Raw genomic sequence first — 20,352 nt, forward strand, 5'->3', positions numbered from 1 at the left:
AAAAAAAAAAAAAAAATTAATATAAATCAATCCTCTAATTCAAGTAAACAAACATTCCATTTCTTTTCATGTTCAATTATTCTGTTGTTATTTGTTGCTATGATTGTTTCCAGCATATGCTGATGATAAAGTCTATTCTTAAAGTGTTTTATACATAAATTTGATGTAGTTTTAGCTTTAAAAATAAACATTTTACCTATCAAAACAATCATATTCAAAAAGTGATTACATTTACCCTCATATACACATAACAAAACATTCTGAGGTGTGATTCGGCAAAACAATATCCATAGACCTTAACCATATCTGTATCTTGGTCCAAAATTTAGCCACATGCGGGCAAAAATAAAACAAATGCATCAGGTCTTCCTCCTCATCCCCACAGAACTTGCAACAAGGGTCTTTTTCTATCTGCCACTTAACCAGAGACTTTTTTGTTGCAATAATTTTTATAAAAGATTTTAAGTTGAAATATTCTGGAATATGAATCAATTGTAGTTCTATAAATTGTTTTAAAGTAATCTTTCCACAAAATTGGTTCATTAAATTCGTCTTCCCAAAACAAGCAGGTTCTGTGTGGAAAAAGTGCAGTGCCTGTGATATTTACTTTCCAAATATATATTATTTTATTTATCTTTGCACCAGATAACCATTTTAAACATCTTATTGGTGGGAGACAAACCATTAATTTATTCTTCTTATCATTTTGCAATTTCTTTTTCCAAATTTGGGGGAATTGCAGAAATTAACTGGTTAAATTGTAACCGATCGAGAGAAATGCTAAAAAATGTTTTCAAGTTTTCATAAGAAATAAAATCTCCAGATAAGTCTAAAAGGTCATTGACAAAAATTTAAAACCATTTTTAACACATTCCTCCCACAACAATGGCCTGTCTCCAACCATAATTTTGGAATTCATCCATAGCAACTGTGTCTGAATATCTTGAATTCTATCTGAGGGGGTAGTACTGGAAATTCAACCAAGCCTTCAGTGCATCCTTGAAGAATGGTGATAATTCTTTTAAACTACTTTGAAATAGTTTATCAATATGTATTGTTTTTAATTGGTAAAAAGGAAACAAATTATTCGAAAAGAAGGAAAAGGCTGAATATAATCTCTGGCTCGTAATCCATTGTTTGTTGTGATAAATTTTAGTCACCCAAGAGGCTTTCAAGGAACAGTCCATCATTTGAAGATTTTTTAACTTCAGTCCACCGTTATCATAAGAATTATATAAATATTGCCTTTTAATTTTATCTGGTTTATCATTCCATATAAATTTGAAAAATTTTTGTTCAAACTGTGAGAATTTTGTGCTAGGTGAAGGAAGAAGCATTAATAAGTGAACAAATTGTGGAATTACTAATGTATTTATCAGAGTTACTTTTCCTTGAATTGTCAGAGAGTTTCCCCTCCAAGGTTGTAAAATTCTATCAGCCTTCTCCATCCTTCTCTCATAATTATATTTAACAATTTCTTTGAAGTTGTCCGGTAAATAAATCCCTAATATATTAACTTCTCCATTAATCCATTTAACAGGGGCTGAACTGTTTAAAATAAAATTGGTATTTTTTAATTTTTTTCAAAATATTACATTTCTCAAAATTAGGTTTCAATCCAGATATTTTTGAAAAAATATTTAATTCCTTTATTAATCCTTCCAAAGTGGATTGTGTTGGTTTTATGAAAAAGGTAGCATCATCAGCATACATTGTCAGTTTAATCTCTTGCCCATTTGGAAATAAACCCGGTATATCTGGATTATTCCTAATTCTAATAGCCAGAATTTCAATACATAAAATAAAAAGATATGGCGACAAAGGACACCCCTGACGGACTCCTTGCATTAATACAAAAGTGTCTGATATATGACCATTATTGATCACTCGACTAACAGGATGATTATAAAGAGTTTCAAACCACTGTATTAAATTATTCCCAAAATTAAAAAAGCCAAGACATTGTTTTATAAACTTCCATTGTACTTTATCAAACGCCTTTTCAAAATCAGCAACAAACAATAATCCTGGTTCCTGATGGTTCTCATAAAAATCTATCGTGTCCAGTATTTGTCTCAAACCGTCTCCAATAAATCTTCCCTTAATAAAACTTGTCTGATTATTTTTTATAAGATCTCCAATTATATTTTTTATTCTTAAAGCAATACATTTAGTTAAAATACGAGTATCACAACAAAGCAAGGTCAATGGCCGCCAATTTTTTAACCATTTGGGATCTTTATATTTCCCATCAGGATTTTGTTTTAAGAGTATTGAGATAACTCCCTCTCTTTGTGAGTTAGATAGAATAGAAAAATTGAAAGATTCTAATAGGGGTTTTTTAATTTCTGTAAAGAAAATCTTATACATCTCGGTTGGGATTCCATCGATACCAGGAGATTTACCAACTGAAAATGAATTAATTGCTTCCATAATTCACCTTATTTGTTAAGTGTGGTTCTACACACTGTTGATTATAAACGCAGCACTTTGTTCTTAGTATGGTTCTTCATACAGTGATAAACGTAATACATATACATGTAATTATGACTGTTCAGGGATCTGATGACATCGGACCCTGAACGCCTTTTTCCTGTGAGTTTGTTTTCCTGCAAAAAATGTAACAACACACGTATATAATAGAAATTGTGTCTTGCAATTTACTGCAATTTCCACACTGGTGACCCTGACGTTAGTCTGCTGGACGGATCCAGAGACACGACACGATCATGACCGCCAACGCTATTACCCTCAAACTCCCCAAATTCTGGGAATCAGTAGCGGAGATAGCGTGGGTGCTTGGGTGCAGCCGGCCCAGGGCCCCGTGCCAATTAGGGGCCCCTCAATCGCCGCCGATCTTGCGTCACTTGACGAGAACGGGGCCCTCGCCAAGTGACACATTGCAGATTATTAGCTGAAAGAAGCTAATTACTGCACATGATCTCACGTTGTGATAATCCTGCTCTTCTTATCAAACATATATACAATAGTGCCATGTCAATTATATAGTGTGGCACTGATTGAGTGCACTTGGCCTGTTCAGCACCATCGCTGTCCATCAGCTGTCGCTGTCCATGGTGCTGAAACATTTTACTTGACTGGCAAACTGTTTTCTTTGTTCGTCAATACAAACTTGTTAAAAAATGTGGCTTTTCCTTGTGTTTTATTGGACATAAAGGTTTACTTGGCTCAACAAGTGACACATTATAACGTGCATTCATCAGATATTTTACCGTTTTTTTTTTAACGGTTACAATTTTAAAATGACTTTATAGCAGAGGGCCCCATGATGAAGCTCCGCCCCACTGTATTGAGAGTCTAGCTCCGCCCCTGCTGGGAATCATCGGTGTCGGCATGGTTCGCCCAGACTGAAGCGCATTTCGCGTTGCGTGAGATCACCGCAGATAAAACAAAGTATAAAACCACTCAAAGCCCACTTGTTGAAAACTTTTGAACTGTCGGACGCTGAGAGAGCCAGCAGGCTTTTCTCCCTTCAAGGACTGGGTGACAGCAAACCGTCCGAGCTCATGGACCGTATGCTGGATCTCTTGGGTGAGCACAGACCCGATTTTCTGTTCATTTGGCTTTTCCTGCGTCAGCTGCATTCCCAAGTGAGAGCGCTTTTTCCCACGCACATCATGCTCATCGCTGCAACCACTTCTCTTTGGCGGCAGTCTTCTGGCCTACAACAGCTTTCTGGCCCCGAACAGTCTTCAGGCTTGTGTTTTTACCATGCAAAGTTTGGACCCAAAGCTAACAAATGCCGTTCACCATGCAGTTTCGGCGGGTCGGGAAATGCCAGGGCCGGCGCTAAGTCACCCCGCCAAGTGCCATTTCGGTCTCTCCACCATTGACTTCCTGGGACACAGAGTCACTAAGGACGGCGCAGTCCCTCTCCCATCAAAGGTGGAGGCGGTCACACAGTTCCCACGCCCGCTCACTGTCAAATCCCTGCAGGAGTTCCTCGGTATGGTGAATTTTTACCACCGCTTCATCCCTCGAGCTGCTCAGCTCATTGCATGAGGCCTTGAAAGGTAAACCCAAGCACGCTGTGGACTGGACTGAGAGCAGGGACAAGGTTTTTGCTGCCACTAAGGCAGCCCTGGCGAATGCCACAATGCTGGCGCATCCTTCTCCTACGGCCTCCATCGCCTCAGATGCCTCGGACTACGCTGTCGGTGCTGTCTAAGAGCAGTGGGTAGACGGGGCCTGGCAGCCGTTAGCTTTCTTTAGCCGTCAGTTGCGCCCCAGTGAGCGGACGTACAGCACTTTCGACCGGGAGTTGCTGGGTCTCTACCTCGCCATCAGACACTTTGGTTCCATGGTCGTACTATGTGGTTCGTACTATGGACTTGCAGCACGTTGCCGGTAAGAACAACCACGTGGCGGACTGCCTGTCACGGGCTGTGGCAGGGGCAGTCCATCTTGGTTTGGATTACAACCGCATGGCAACGGATCAGGCCACAGACCCGGACGTACAACTCCTGAGGACCTCAACTACAGGGCTGCAGATTGAGGACGTGTTTTTTGGCGATGTCGGCACCACACTCCTGTGTGAGTTTTGATGCCATCCATGGTCTCTCCCACCCAGGTTCGAAAGCGTCACAGAGACTGGTTGCAGCAAAGTTTGTTTGGCACGGCCTCAAGAAGGACGTTAGGGACTGGGCTAACACCTGGGTTGAGTGCCAACGGGCCAAAGTACACCGCCACACTAAAGCCCCGTTAGAGCTGTTCCTGGTTCCAGAGAGGCGTTTTGACCATGTAAACGTGGGTCTGGTGGGTCCCCTGCCCTCCTCTCATGGTTTCACATACCTGGCTCATCTCCAACGAGCCTAATATCTTCTCCAGCAGGAACACAAGCATGTAGTCCGCCATTGTTGTTGTTGTTTTTGTTATGAGACGTCGTCGCGGGATAAGAGGCTTCACCGTCCAAACGAAGACGCAAGGCCGGCATTTTCGAATTTTTTCACCCTGGGACCAGGTTTCAAAAAAGTGCATCTTCAGGCAGTGCGTTTACAGGATTAATTTGTGTGGATGGCCCCTCAATTCCAACCAACAGCTGAGACAATCAACTCAGCTGGCACTGCTCTCCTGCTCTATCCACACACCTGTCTCCACTGCAGCTCCACCTCCACAGGTTATAAACTCAGGATAAAAATCTGAAATATATCCTGAACAACTAAAATGGGCAAACATGTGGTTGGAGGGCAGTGCAAAGGATTTTCTAAATACAATGTGCAAAAGAAGGCCAAAACAACAAGATTTTTTTTTTGTTATAGCTTAAGTTTGTATGTTTATCACAAAAAAAAACTTCCATATGTCTGTCTTAACTTAATTACTCTGCATGTGAACATACTGATTAATACATGATTTTATCTTTCAGGACCAACAGTACACATGGAAGAGGGGCGGTGATGCTGTGTTACCCTTTGCTTACCAAACGGAGAACATTGAGTTTAAACTCTTTGTCTGGAAGAAAGTTGCTCAGAATGATGATGGTCTGAAGGAGGTGTTCATGTATGATGCAGGCATTCATTACAACAACGGTCTAGGTGGTCAAAGTAAAGAGTTCAAAGGTCGAGTCTCTCATTTTCAAGATGAACTGAAACACGGCAACGCCTCCATAATCATCAGAAATACAAAGATATCTGACAGCGGAGAATACACCTGTGAGTTTCCTCGTCTTCAGCCACCCCAAATATTCTACATTAAGCTTGTTGTTGGTGAGTATTTTCATTATGTCTGCTCTTTTTTTTAAACATTTAAATATGTCTGCAAGATAATACAATTTATTTTGAAGTGTCTGTAAAAAGGGCTAATATTTCACAAGCACTAATGTTTTTGTTTTACCTTTTTAGATCCTGTCTTAAAAGACAGAAGAAGGGAAAACATCCCAGGTGAGTCCTGATTTTAATAACGTTACTCTCTACTTCTCACATGTATGTGATCACAGGCCTGATATGATTCAAAACATGTTAAATCTGGGGATCATACTGTGACATTTATACACCAACATATTTTATTTCTTTGTAACTGTTTTTCAAGTTGATAATACTTCACAAGCACTAACTAATGTTCTGTTTAGCCTGTTCTCTTAGGGCTCATTTTGATCATGTATATTTCTGTCTCTTAATACTGAAACATTTTAATCTGTATAATACCAGGACTGTGTGTGTGTGTGTGTGTGTGTGTGTGTGTGTGTGTGTGTGTGTGTGTGTGTGTGTGTGTGTGTGTGTGTCAAGCACAGAGTGCGCGCGCTGTGCATAAGCCTAGGCGCATTTTACTAATTTGCTGTTAAAATAACAATGAAATGCTGCGCTATTGACTTTAGACCAGGTTTTGTTGGTCACTGGTGCGATCACTTCCCTTATATTGCAATTGCTCTGCAATTACACTTTTTCTGTTGACTCTAATCAACTTTGTTGAATGTTAGCGGAGTTGCAGTTGAGAAAAGCTCCCTGTGAAATCCCCCAGGACCTATACACATGCATTCATGGAGAGGAAGTGTCAGAGCAAAGGAGTAGCCCATGGACATGTACCCCAAGCAGTTGGGGGTCCGGTGCCTTGTTTAGGAGGCGAACTGGCTCCTCTCGAGATACCAGTCCACAGACTGTACTTGGTCCATACGGGGACTTGAACCAGCGACCCTCCTAAGTCCCCACAGAATGAGACTGGCTTCTTTTTCTCCAATCACATTTAGATGGTGAAAACCAAATTCTGTTCACTCAACAGGAAACTAAGTTCAGGTGTTTTTCTCAGTGTTGCCTCTCTGCCAAGATAATGAATGATATTTCACAAGCACTCTAACATATTTGGGTTTTTTTCTTTTAGGTAAAGGACCAGAGAAAACCTCAGGTGAGTCCTGATTTTGATGCCGTCACTGATCTCTACATCAACAAGTATCTTTACTGATCATTTTTCAGGATACTTTATTTGTACCCGTAGGTAGATTTGTTCTGCAGCAAGAGTAAGACATCCATCATGACACACAACTACGAAAACCCACCAAGAACTGACACAAGTCCTTTACTACTACTCTAATCTAATACAAATAGAAATACTCAAGTTTCCAGCAATTAGGACATGAGAGAGAGAGAGAGAGAGAGAGAGAGAGAGAGAGAGAGAGATCAAATAAATAATCTCTCAAATAAAGTCAAGATAAAAGCAGTTTTACAATCCAATTAAAATGCTTCTATCATATTTGTGCAAATATCACTACCTCTTGTTCAGCTCAGTGATAGCAGCAGGAACAAAGCTTTGTTCTGCACCGTGGGATTAAAACCCTCTGTCTGGAGGGAAGAAGCTTAAAATCCCTGTCCAAAGGGGGGGGGGTCATCATTTAAGATAGATGGAGCTATCCTCTGTAACTGTCTGGTGTACAGGGATGCTGGGTTAAGTTGTGGCTCCCCAATCAGCTGACTGGACCATTTCACTATCTGGTTTAAGGATTCCTCTCACCAAACCATGACCCCAAGGAACATGACAAGACTGATGGTGTGTCTCCATTGTCAGCGTCTTTTTCCCGCTTCCCATTCATTTCTATGGGAGCGCCGTGCATTGCAATCTGGTAGCGTTGCGGGGACTTTGGAGAAGTGGGGCATCGAGTCGCCATCTCCTCATTTGCATAAAGTTGAATCCAACCAACTTTATGCCAGTGAGGAACAGCCGGCTCGGCTCGCCGTCTCTCCAAAGCTGACAAAAATCATTTAAGCTGACCTTTGTCGATCTGAAATGAAGCCTATTTCTCGCTTAAAATGTTTTCAGAAACACGTTTCAGTAAAGTATGAGATCGTATTCCAATCGAGCCGCCAATATGGTTGGTTTTGAAATCAGAGAGCAGTCAGCCCCATGTGAAGTGTTCGTCCAATCAGCTGCAGCCATCGCGGTTGTAGGAGGGTCTAGACTGGTTTCTTTGCTTGTCAGTGGTCAGTGAAGAGAAACTGGTGGCAAGCTCACTAGTGAGCAATGCTGGGAAGTGAGGTGATCCCATCTGTTAAAACAACGGCTATATGGACACTAGGCCTGCACGATAAATCGTTATAAAATCACAATGTCGATTCACCCCTGTTCACAATTTAATTTTTATTTGATTTTTTTTTTTTTTTTTTAAGATTATTTTATGGGTATTTTCGGCCTTTATTTTGATAATCATCAAATCATTCTGTTTTTTATACTGTACTTAAATTGGCAATTGACAAATTCCATTTCTCTAGAGACTGAAGCTGTAGCTGCAGCATGTTGATTGACATGTTTTAATTATGTAAAGACATGTTCAAGGAGTTCAGATAGAGCCTGTATCAGGGCCATATTTAGTTCAATGTGTTATATGTCACTATTTTTGGTAGCCTACTGTACTTAAATGGCCAGTATATACTTTATTTTCTTTATTCATTGAAGCCTCTATGTTTACAGGCTTGTGGTGATGCGCAATGTGCTATAGGTGCCAAAATAAAATCTGTTTGGTACTGCCAATTTGTTTTGTTTTGTCATGGTTCATGTGGTCAATAAACATTACACTTCAAAAATCGTGGCAGAGAATTATGATATCAATTTTAGGCTAAAATATCGTGATTCATATTTTTCCCTGAATCGTGCAGGCCTAATGGACACCCATCTTGACTCAGTAAAATCCAGATAAAACATGGTCATTATGGTTGGATCAATATTAAAATATGAGAGTTTCCTTAAACAATGCGAGCACTGTTGACCCTTTTTGCACACAGCTTCACAGTTGGCTTCAAAGTTCAATTTTGCATCAATGATGGTCCCAAGGTATTTATAGCATTCCAGGTACTCAATGGTCTGACTCTTAAAGTGTCTTTGTTCATGTGATTTTTCCTTCTACAAAAACACTTTGGGTCAGACAAAATACCTTTGACCCTAATCTCGCTTTGCCAGACCTTCCTCCACAACGCTGCGGAGGAGGGTCTGGCTAGTCCACACAGCATTACGGGATAAGAGAAAAACAACCTCTGGTTTATTGGCATTTCTTTAAACCAATCACAACCGTCTTGGACGGCACTAAGCGCTGCACGGAGCCCCGTGCTGCTGCTAAATAGCCTCTGGAAGGAACATGTTTTAGTGGAACATGTGTACGTTCAAACGTTGTTTTACTCAGACAACAGAAAACTCAGATTTACCCTGCAGAGATCTGAGGAGCAGTTAACCATAGTCTTCATAAATCCACCAGAGTTTAGAATTCCAACACAAAGGAAGCATTAGGTAACGGATATCTGGTCGGAAAACAAAGGATAGCCCTCTGTGAGGCCTGTATGCAAACTGCCTCAAGATCTCAGACCGGACCTGTTTCTCTAAAATAATTATTACAATGGAGGTCAGAGCAGTGATTCCCACAGGCTGAGAATGTAGTTGTGGTGGTGGGTGGCGCGGGATGTAACGGCTGGGTTCAGCAATAAATTTCTCAAACACAGAAACAAAAAAATGACAACATGACAAGATGATTTAGAAAGAAATCACTTTTTTACATATTAAACAAACCAGATAGAATATGATACCAGGGATCCGGACTAACTTTTTTCACTAGGAGCACAGTGGCCCCCAACTGAAAATTTTAGGGGCGCAACCAGAAGATTTAGGGGCACATACCGTAAATCAACATGCTAACCAAATATTCACATTTCTAATCATTTCCACTGTATTACTAATAAATACTTTGATAATAGATGCAGAAATTACAATGTGCTGTTTCAATTTTTTGAAGATGCAACATAGAAGGTTAACCAACAGCACCATCGTTTAAAAAAAAAAAGAAATATGTGGTTTTTTATATATATATATATATTACATTTTTATTGTAAATACTCTTACACTTATAATCAGGAAACCAGATACATGTGACCTCACTATGTAATCCCACTGTGGGATCCAGATCATTTACAGGTCCCACACACTTTCCCTTTGCTTTCTAGTTCTGTAAGTTTAGTAACATTCTCTATCAATCATGTATCAAGATGGGTGTTTATGTTGTCATTTAGTGCATCATGTTTTAAGTACAAATTAGGCCCAGCTCACTTAGAGAGGAGACTCTTCTCTCTGTGTAAGAGAGACAGGTCAAAGCTGAGATAGGCATATTAGGATATGTATACAACTATAAAAACTAAATAGTGTCTGGCTCTGTTCTAAGGTAATATGATCAATGGCAATTTTATATATAAAGCACCTTTTACATTCAAAGACAACATATAAGCATAGCATGAAGAAGAAAGCAAAAAAGCATAAACAACAAAAATAAGAATACAGTACAAGCATACACACACACACACACACACACACACACACACACACACACACACACACACACACACACACACACTGTAATTAACCAAAAGCTTGAGAGAATATTAAAGTTTAGTTTTTTTTTAAAATGTTGACACAGTGATGTAGTTCAGGTCCAAATGCAGCTTCTTCCAAAGAGCAGTACCACAGTAACTGAAGACACCAGACCTGGATCTGATTCTGGGAACAGCTTGAAGACCTCTGCCTGATGACCTGAGAGGCCTGATGATCAATGATCAATGATCAATGACACAGGTATTGCAACATGTATAGTCTCTTCCACTTTACTAAATAATTGCGACATTTAAACTGATTTTTATGTATTACTTTATGACAGATCAATGATGCTCCTGCCCACTTACATGGTTTTAAAGTTATTGTTATCAAATTTTTTCTCTCCAAATGTTTTAAAATGCACATTTTCTTTTTTTTTCTTCGAACCCCCCCCCTCTCCCCAGTAAGCTTAGTCTTTGGACCTCTGTATTTCTTAAACCCTGTGTATGCCCATGCATTAGGAGATTGAATTAAAAAATAGAATAATTTCAAAGCCATTTTTACATGTAAGAAACAGGATGTAAGTGTGTGTGTGTGTGTGTGTGTGTGTGTGTGTGTGTGTGTGTGTGTGTGTGTGTGTGTGTGTGTGTGTAAATGTGTCCTAACACCGCCCAAAATGCCGTAAAAAAAAGGTCAGTTGTCTATATGAGGTGACTTTGCCTGAAGTCCGTTGATGAGTCCAGGACAGCTGGTTGACTTGTAAACATGTGATTGTTTCAGATAAATCTGCATGGAGGGAACTTCTACAATCTCCGTGTCTTCGTGGACTCCTCGTCTGACAATTTCTTCTGTACTGAGGCCGCTGTGAGGTCTCACGCAGTCAGCAAGGAAATGACTTTATGATATATATATATATATATATATATATATATATATATATATAATGACTTTGAAAACCACCCCACCTGCAGAAGTGACTCCAATGTTAGTAAAGTAACTTGTAGTTTGACCATGAAGTGACCAAAACATTATTACCACAGAATCTGAAATTCAAAAGGCAGCTGCTGAAGAACGGACTGTTTGTGTTCTCCTGGAATTATTTAGATAAAGTCAGTCAATATACAATCTGTGGTTGTTGTTTTTTTTTAACTACATTTTGTTTATGATCCTCAGCTAAAGGAAACAAGACTGCACCAGCTGTCTCAATTAATTTAATTTTAAAGGGGACATACAGTGCCTTGCGAAAGTATTCGGCCCCCTTGAACTTTTCGACCTTTTGCCACATTTCAGGCCTCAAACATAAAGATATAAAACTGTAATTTTTTGTGAAGAATCAACAACAAGTGGGACACAATCATGAAGTGGAACGAAATTTATTGATATTTCAAACCTTTTAAACAAATAAAACTGAAATATTGGCGTGCAAAATTATTCAGCCCCTTAAGTTAATACTTTGTAAGCGCCACCTTTTGCTGCGATTACAGCTGTAAGTCGCTTGGGGTATGTCTCTATCAGTTTTGCACATCGAGAGACTGACATTTTGCCCATTCCTCCTTCAAAACACTCGAGCTCAGTGGTTGATGGAGAGTTTGTGAACAGAGTTCAGTTTCCACAATTCTCGATTGATTCAGGTCTGACTTTACTGATTCTAACACCTGGATATGTTTATTTGTGAACATCCATTGTAGATTTGTTTAGTTTGATCATTGTCTTGTTGGAAGACAAATCTCCGTCCCAGTCTCAGGTCTTTGCAGACTCCATCAGGTTTTCTCAGAATGGTCCTGTATTTGGCTCCATCCATCTCCCATCAATTTTAACCATCTTCCCTGTCCCTGCTGAAGAAAAGCAGGCCCAAACCATGATGCTGCCACCACCATGTTTGACAGTGGGATGGTGTGTTCAGGGTGATGAGCTGTGTTGCTTTTACGCCAAACATAACGTTTTGCATTGTTGCCAAAAGTTCGATTTTGGTTTCATCTGACCACAGCATCTTCCACATGTTTGGTGTGTCTCCCAGGTGGCTTGTGGCAAACTTTAAACAACACTTTTATGGATATCTTTAAGAAATGGCTTTCTTCTTGCCACTCTTCCATAAAGCCAGATTTGTGCAGTATACAACTGATTGTTGTCCTATGGACAGAGTCTCCCACCTCAGCTGTAGATCTCTGCAGTTCATCCAGAGTGATCATGGGCCTCTTGGCTGCATCTCTGATCAGTCTTCTCATTGTTTGAGCTGAAAGTTTAGAGGGACGGCGGGTCTCGTAGATTTGTAGTGGTCTGATACTCCTTCCATTCAATATTATCGCTTGCACAGTGCTCCTTGGGATGTTTAAAGCTTGGAAAATCTTTTTGTATCAAATCCGGCTTTAAACTTCTCCACAACAGTATCTCGGACCTGCCTGGTGTGTTCTTGTTCTTCATGATGCTCTCTGCGCTTTACAGGACCTCTGAGACTATCACAGAGCAGGTGCATTTATAACGGAACTTGATTACACACAGCTGGATTCTATTTATCATCATTAGTCATTTAGGTCAACATTGGATCATTCAGAGATCCTCACTGAACTTCTGGAGAGAGTTTGCTGCACTGAAGTAAAGGGGCTGAATAATTTTGCGCCCACTTTTCAGTTTTTATTTGTTAAAAAGTTTGAAATAGCCAATGAATTTCGTTCCACTTCATAATTGGACCCATTTTTTTTTTTTTTTCCCCAAAAATTACAGTTTTATATCTTTATGTTTGAGGCCTGAAATGTGGCAAAAGGTCGAAACGTTCAAGGGGGCCAAATACTTTCGCAAGGCACTGTATAATGGAAATCTCTCATTTTCAGTCATGGTGCACAAACATTTGAGTATAAGTGCGATAGACTACAGACTCTGCACTACATTTAACAATTATTTATTACACTACACTAACACAAAATATTAAATTTAAATAATATATAATTAATAAATTATATCTATCTATATATATGTGCCACATGGTGAGAAATTGTTGTACCAAAATAGTTCAGTTTTTCAGTCTTCATTTTGGTGAAGGTGCAGCTACTTTCTTCTCCTCCTCTGCTGTCTGCATGTTGGAGCTTCGCGGGGGCGGGCCGACACACACACACACACACACACACACACACACTGGCGCACACAACAGACGCCAGCCACCACGTCACTTCTGTTTACTGATAGCTAGCATTTACCTCAGGCTAATTAATTAGCTAGTAAGTGGCGATTTTTGGCAGCCAGCCTTCCAAAAGATAGCACATTGAAATTAAATAACTGATCATTAACCGTTGCACATGCAGCCTCTTTCCTGAAACCACCTGCGAGACTGACACAAGTCCACAGCGTCCCGCAGTGTGTATGTCCGAGCCTGTCTCCACCGCCTCCACCTGCAGGTTGGTAACTGTGTGGTTTGGAATGAAAGGGAGAAAACAGGACACCAAGTAACACGGAGGATATCGCTCAAATACATTTTTGTAACCCTACTATATAGCTAATTCCGTGTGAGTACACTAATGTTGAAATGACATAAAATGCCCGTCCCTTATAGCCGTGATAAATTAGCCTGAAGCTAATGCTCACCTGTTCAGGAGGAAATTAGCCAACTCGGCATCCTTTTGGGCTCTCAGCTGTCTCCAACTTTCAAATACATCTCCAATATTTACCCGGGGTTTGTTACATCTCTGGTCACGCAACTGTTAGATTCTACCCGACCTAAAAAAAAAAAATTAGTGCTGTCAAACGATTAAAATATTTAATCGCGATTAATCGCATTAATGTCATAGTTAACTCACGATTAATCGCAATTAATCACACATTTTTATCTGTTCTAAATGTCCCTTGATTTCTTTTTGTCCCATTATATTTTTTCGTTTTCATGCTCTTATCAACATGGAAAAGTGGATCGGCTTGCTTTGTGCAAATGTTTTTTTTATTGAAAACAACATTGGCATATACGTAGTGTTCAATTTCACACTAACATTCTCACTTGGAACTAATAATCTGTCACATAATGTAACACTGTTACCTCCATTTTCCACTGCAGATAGTACTGCCTCATGCCTGAGGCAAGCGTGGCTGGTCGTCATAGTGATTATGGTTTCCCCCGACTCATTTCCTGGTTCTCGATCTCCATAACCAACGTAAAATCAAGGAGAGGGTTAACTTTTCCTGCTACAGGTTTCCCACCGTGGTCAGAAAGAACAGAGGAGACACTTTGTTTCTCTCACTGACTGTAGAGTCACTACTCGCTCCGAAGCTAATTGCCGTGACGAGCCTACTAGCTACTAGAGGTGTGAATCAATGGTCTCCCGATTCGATTCGATTACGATTATCAGGTCTTCGATTCGATATCTCGATGCATCACGACGCTTCAAAATACATTTTTCTATTAAAGCCATATAGGATATTTGACTTGACAAACTTGCATTGTCAAGTGCAATGCCCAAGCTGCAATAAGTAACTTTAGACTGGAATGATGAAGTGTTTGGGTTCATTTCTTTAAAGTAGCTACCACAGAGGTTTACCTATTTTGGATTAGTCATATACCACCCTATTTTAGTCATATATTAGTCATATACCACCCTATTTTAGTCATATATTAGTCATATACCACCCTACTTTTAACCAGCAAATCTATTGTGCTGTATTGGAATAACTGACCCCAGACAACTCTAACAAAAAAGGTACGGCTTACTGAACAATAACTTAAATGTATAAATAACATTTAGCCATTAGATTGAATAACAAAAAAACACACACAAATCACACCCTTCAAATATGCTAACTGCAATATTTCTTCAAATGATATTACACACAACTAGCTACCCCTTTACCCGTTTCTTTATCAGTTTCCACTTATACCACTCCAGCTACACAAAATGATTCCTCCCCTACAGCATTTCAATGTAAAACTTACTCAAACCCTATTAAACCACTGTGTTACCACGGGCGGGCTCATGTGGACGTGCAGCAGCCAGCAGGACGTTATCTTCAGTGAAGCAAACACACAGAAATCCAAATTACAGTTAGTTGTTAGTCCCAGAAACACAGTTCAAACACGAAAACCAGTCACCAGCTACGGCAAAGTCCTCCTCAGCAGGGAAACACGCTGTTGTCCTCTGCGGTCCAAAATCAGCGTCCTCCGAACCAGCAACTCTCCGCCGTTAGCTCCAACTTTAGCTAGCTAGCTAGTCCGTCAGCTCCAACTTTAGCCAGGCACACTAGCACAACGTTTGTTCTAAAGCACTGCTGTTAGACAGGAAAAGTGCCGTAGTGTAGCTACACCTCTTCAGCTTCGTTATTCCACTTAGATCGTTTCCAAGCTAACTAGCGTCTCTCCATGTTTCTCAGTGTTTTCTTTCCTCTTCTCGATTTGCGATCCTCTCCACTCTCCCGTGTCTCCGCTCAGACATTTTGCGTGTGTGTGTCTGCCTGTCTCCGTCTGTCTGTGTGTGTGTGTGTGTGTGTGTGTGAAACGGGTTAGCTAGGCTACTGAGTGTTATTTTGCATTTGAATGTTTATGCCGCGTGGCCATAGTGGGATTCGTAATTTTGCTTCCGGTCTAGCTACATCCGAACCCTACACCCTAACCCGTGAAAACGGAGGAAGGAAGAAGGTATCCAATCCTCCCATCTCCAACTTCTTCAAATCCTGCTCTTTGTGAGCACCTACCAGATGCCCTACCTCCACCGATAACGGCACGACGAAGATAGTATTATTATTACACTTTATTTAGTGTTAATAATTTTAAACTGATTGAAACTAATGAAACTTTCCGCTCGTCTACTACACTGTTTAGCTTGTGCTTCCGGTGATTCTGCCGTCCGTCATGGCGTCGTCACGTGGTCGTGGTCACGTGTTTGCAAAGGGTGAATACGGCCCCTCATCTCCACCATGGATGTATTCTAAGCTATTTCCATTTCGGCACCCGTTATCCAATCTGTCCGTTCATATCGGCTGCGATCATGAGCAGAGCGGCCGCGCCAGCAGCCCGCGCACTGCAGCGATCATTTTGGCGTCTCCTCTAATTCTTTGGCGAGCCGCCAGCAAATATGTCAAGCCAGGAAGGTAATCATATACAGGAAGGCCACAGCACAGCCGCATACTTTACAAAATGGAACAGATTTCAAAATAAAACACCCAGGATTATGGTGATTTTGGACGTCTTGACTTCACAGCTGGAGAGAGAGAGACACAGGTGATAAGGCACGCAGTGAGAGAGACCGACTCTCACACACACACACACACACACACACACACACACACACGAGAGAGAGAGAGAGAGTTCACGTCACAGGTTTTTAAATCACTTTCTCAGCTCAAGGTTTTTTGTTGCAGTACTGCGAGTGTCCACTGGACAAAATTAGCGGAAAGGAAAATAGTAAAGTAAGTAATAGTGTTTTTTGAACATTAAAACATGTAAACATGTTCAAGTAAGTACAAGTAAGAACCTGAAAATTAGTATAATATGTCTCCTTTAAAAGATAATGTTGAGATACCTGCTGGCAGGGTCGGTGGTTTGATCCCCAGCTCTTCTTGTCCACTCGTCCAAGTGTCCTTGAGACACCCCAAATTGTTCCCGATGGTCAGACAGCTCCTTGCATGGTAGCTCACTGTCATCGGGTGTGAATGGATGAATGACATATAAACTGCTTTATTAATATTATTAATATTATTATTACTGCTGCTTGTAGTTGTTAAAAGTCCTAACTGAGCTAGATGTGATGGGCATTAGAAAACAGAACTTTTAAGACCAGAGCCTGCTGTCGCGCTGTAAAAGAAATGTGATGTTTTTTGTAGTCAAAGTAAAATCTAATGTGACTTATTTTTTTATTTTGATATTTGTGTAATTGACATTGCTTAGGACAATCATGTTCTGCTTCTTTTTATGTCTTAAGGTGCTAAGCCAAGAGTTTGTCAGGTTAAACTAGACACTGTTGTTGGCTGTGATATCAGAATTGTGTATGTACAGTATGTTTTATCTGATGCACTCTCAGGGCATCATGTAATTTCAGGCAGCTCTTCACTATTTCTATCTAAATAAAAGATGAAATATGTCAAACTGTATGTTGTGACTGTTGTGGATGTTTTCTGTGTTCAAACTTTAATAAAAGAAACAAACTACAAACATACTTCTGATCCTTCAACATGTATCTTGGCTGCTCAACAGGTTTCAGTTTTTTGATTAATCCTCCACATTGATCGTCATAATAAAGTTTAATTCTGATATCTAGAATGACTTTTGGGAAACTCTCAATCACTCCATCTATATAAATCTAAATATATATTTACTCAAGCAGCTGGAAGTTAACGTGAATCTGGGAGAATCCGTGGAAGAACATGACTTAATAATACAGATAGACTGTAACACTTTCAAATTAAGCTTTTTCATCATCTTTATTCATTATGTCATTATGTGTATACCCAAAGTTCACTTAAAAAAGTGGTATTTACACATCCTTTAAGTCTAACTATACGCTAATGGTTGTTTAAAAGTAATATCTCTCTTATGTCAGATTCAGCTGCAGGAGTTTGTCATCAATACAAACTGTTAGAGAAGATCTCAGGTAGAAGTACACATAATAGTCTTAGGATTACAAAAGATGGGTGTAATGGTACAGTCTGCAGGAATACCTTTTTTAACCCTTTTGCTAGTCTGGATCCACGGAAGAACATTTCCAGGATAACTGTCTCACATCCACCGTGTGAGGTGTGTGGGATTGCTGTGGACGAAGTACACACGGAGATACACTGGTAAGATCTAATGAGGTTTAACTATGTATCAGCTCATTTAAATAGCTCATGTTACTGTAGTGTGTCAACAGTTAACTTCATTCAGTATTGTATGTGGCTGTTTTCTTTTGCGGGGTGCAAATGTTCCACCAAAACAAGTTCCAACCCAGAGTTTTGTTGTCCTATGCCAGAATGCATCTGTGGTTTAGCCATACCTTACTTCATAATCAAATTATCAGAAAGTATTAATAACATTTTACCTGGTTGGTGATGCAGAACGGCGGCATCTTACTGCCAACTCACACAGTATCTCCTTTCTGTACAACATTTAGATAATTAACTTTTATTCTGAAGAAATTGCACCGGAAACGGTTTTACTTCTGCTGATAAAGTGGTCAGGAGATGAAGACATTTGTGCAACAGTAAAGTTGAAACTGTGCAGTGAATTTAAGAGTTAATTTGAGGCTCTGAGGTTTTCATATAATAACAAGATGTAATGTCCGTGTGAAGATAAAGCGCTTTTTGCAGTTTGAACACATTATGAGCAGCTTTTGTGCAGAATGCATGAGTCATAGTTACTGTATGTGAGGATGACGCTTTTATTCTGAAGGATTTGTGCAGGAAGTGGTGCTGTAATTGCTGGTACCCGTTAGGAGTGGCTCCATCTCTGTTATTAGAGACGTTGAGATGTTAAAGTGATGCTTTATCTTTAGGAGACATCGACAGCGATGGAGCTTCTTCCTCTTCTGTGTCTCTGCCTCCTGACTCACTCTGGAATCACGTCTGCTCAACTAAACGGTAAGAAAACTGATCATTACACTGAATATGTATTTGGAAATGTCATTGTTTTACATTTAATTTTAATCATGCTGTGGCATCATTTCTGTGTGTGTGTGTGTGTGTGTTTGTGTGTGTGTGTGTGTGCCATTTTGTCGTGAGAAGGTGGGGCATCTGGATTTCCCAGAAACTGTCCATCCTGCCAACTGCCTGTAGCTTCTTTTTTTTTTGATGTGTCATGAACGGTAATGATTAATAAAGATTAGTTAGCCCAACATGAGTTAACCTGCTTCTTTATTGACGAGCTTACACACTTGTGCCTACTCATTCCAGACGCACCCCAATGTCGTCGCCCCCGCGACTACGGTGGCCTGAAGTATCTTATCATTACAATAAGCTAAAGTAGAAACTACAATATGACAAGTTTATTTTTATTTTTTAATTTTATTTCGATCACATAAATACACAACATCACATACATAACATAAATGGTAAAAGAAAACGGCCCCCAGCGGCCGTCCCCCGCGGCCGTCTCCTGGCGTGTGAGGCGTCCTTTCCCCATAGTCGCGTCCCCAGTGGCCGCCTCCCAGCATATAAGGCGTCCTTTTCGTCCGTCTCCCGGCGTGTATGAGGCGTCCTTTTCGGCCGTCTCCCGGCGTGTATGAGGCGTCCTTTTCGGCCGTCTCCTGGCGTGTGAGGCGTCCTTTCCCCGTAGGGTATTTAAAAATAATTATAAAAATATATAAAAAACGAGAAAAACGTCCCTGTGAACACGTATCAATAGATTAAAAATAACGTGACATTTACACGAAATGCCGTGAGACCGGGTTGTTTGTTCCTATAGTCTAGTTACATCTGTCCATCCTGTGTGGGTGTGGTCTGAGGATGGCCTGTCTTTGCTAACCTGACCTGTTAATTTGGTTTAATATGGCTTTGCAATGAATGTCTTTTGCTTGTTCACCTGTTTGCCATATGTGTTACAGTGGGGAAACACATTATATCAGAAAAAAACGATTCAGAAATAGTGTTTGCAGTGAGAAGGGCCACTACACATATTGTCCGTTAACACATTGTGTTCACAGGAGCAGCTCCAGAGCCATCTGTCAAGATACTTAATAATCCAACAAACAACTCAGTGCTGCTGCAGTGTGAGGTTCAAGATGCTTCTCCAGACCTTAAAGTAGAGCTGCAGGACAGTGCTGGAAACACACTTCCTGCTGAGGGGCCCCAGGTCTCAGAAAGAGGAGACAGATACTACATCACCCTCCAAACTACTGTGTTCAAGACCGACAACTTCAGCTGTGTCGTCACACAGGAGGAAACCAACCAACAGATTTATGCTCAGACCTTTGTGCATATCAGTGGTGAGTTTATTTATTCAATAGATAATAATTTAAATAGTTGGTTATTCATTTTCAAAATGTTTGAAACTGAGTGAAAACTGAACCTTTGTGGCTATATTTACACCACTACGTTTTGGTTTAAAAACAAATATCTTTTCCTACGTTTAGGCCTCGCGTCCACACTACTGCAGCGTTTCCGAGACCCTAAAACGGA

At 40.3% G+C, this 20,352-nt stretch overlaps 1 protein-coding gene across 2 annotated transcripts in view; it reads left to right on the forward strand.

The window, feature by feature from the left end:
- LOC120557677 (V-set domain containing T-cell activation inhibitor 1-like) overlaps positions 1-19,926 on the forward strand; it is a 59,159-nt gene extending 39,233 nt beyond the window's left edge. Inside the window, exons 3-6 of one of the 2 annotated variants that reach the window (XM_039798229.1) lie at positions 5,859-5,897; positions 6,832-6,855; positions 18,732-18,816; positions 19,878-19,926. In XM_039798229.1, coding sequence (XP_039654163.1) covers positions 5,859-5,897; positions 6,832-6,855; positions 18,732-18,816; positions 19,878-19,911 — 182 coding nt within the window. In that variant the 3' untranslated portion in view covers positions 19,912-19,926. Of the gene's footprint in view, positions 1-5,858; positions 5,898-6,831; positions 6,856-10,396; positions 10,524-18,731; positions 18,817-19,877 lie in introns of those variants that run through there. The other variant, XM_039798230.1, reaches the window with a different exon arrangement.
- The last annotated feature ends 426 nt before the right edge of the window (positions 19,927-20,352 follow it).

Source organism: Perca fluviatilis, chromosome 4 (assembly GCF_010015445.1).
Source record: "Perca fluviatilis chromosome 4, GENO_Pfluv_1.0, whole genome shotgun sequence".
In the NCBI taxonomy this organism is placed as follows: Eukaryota; Metazoa; Chordata; class Actinopteri; order Perciformes; family Percidae; genus Perca; species Perca fluviatilis.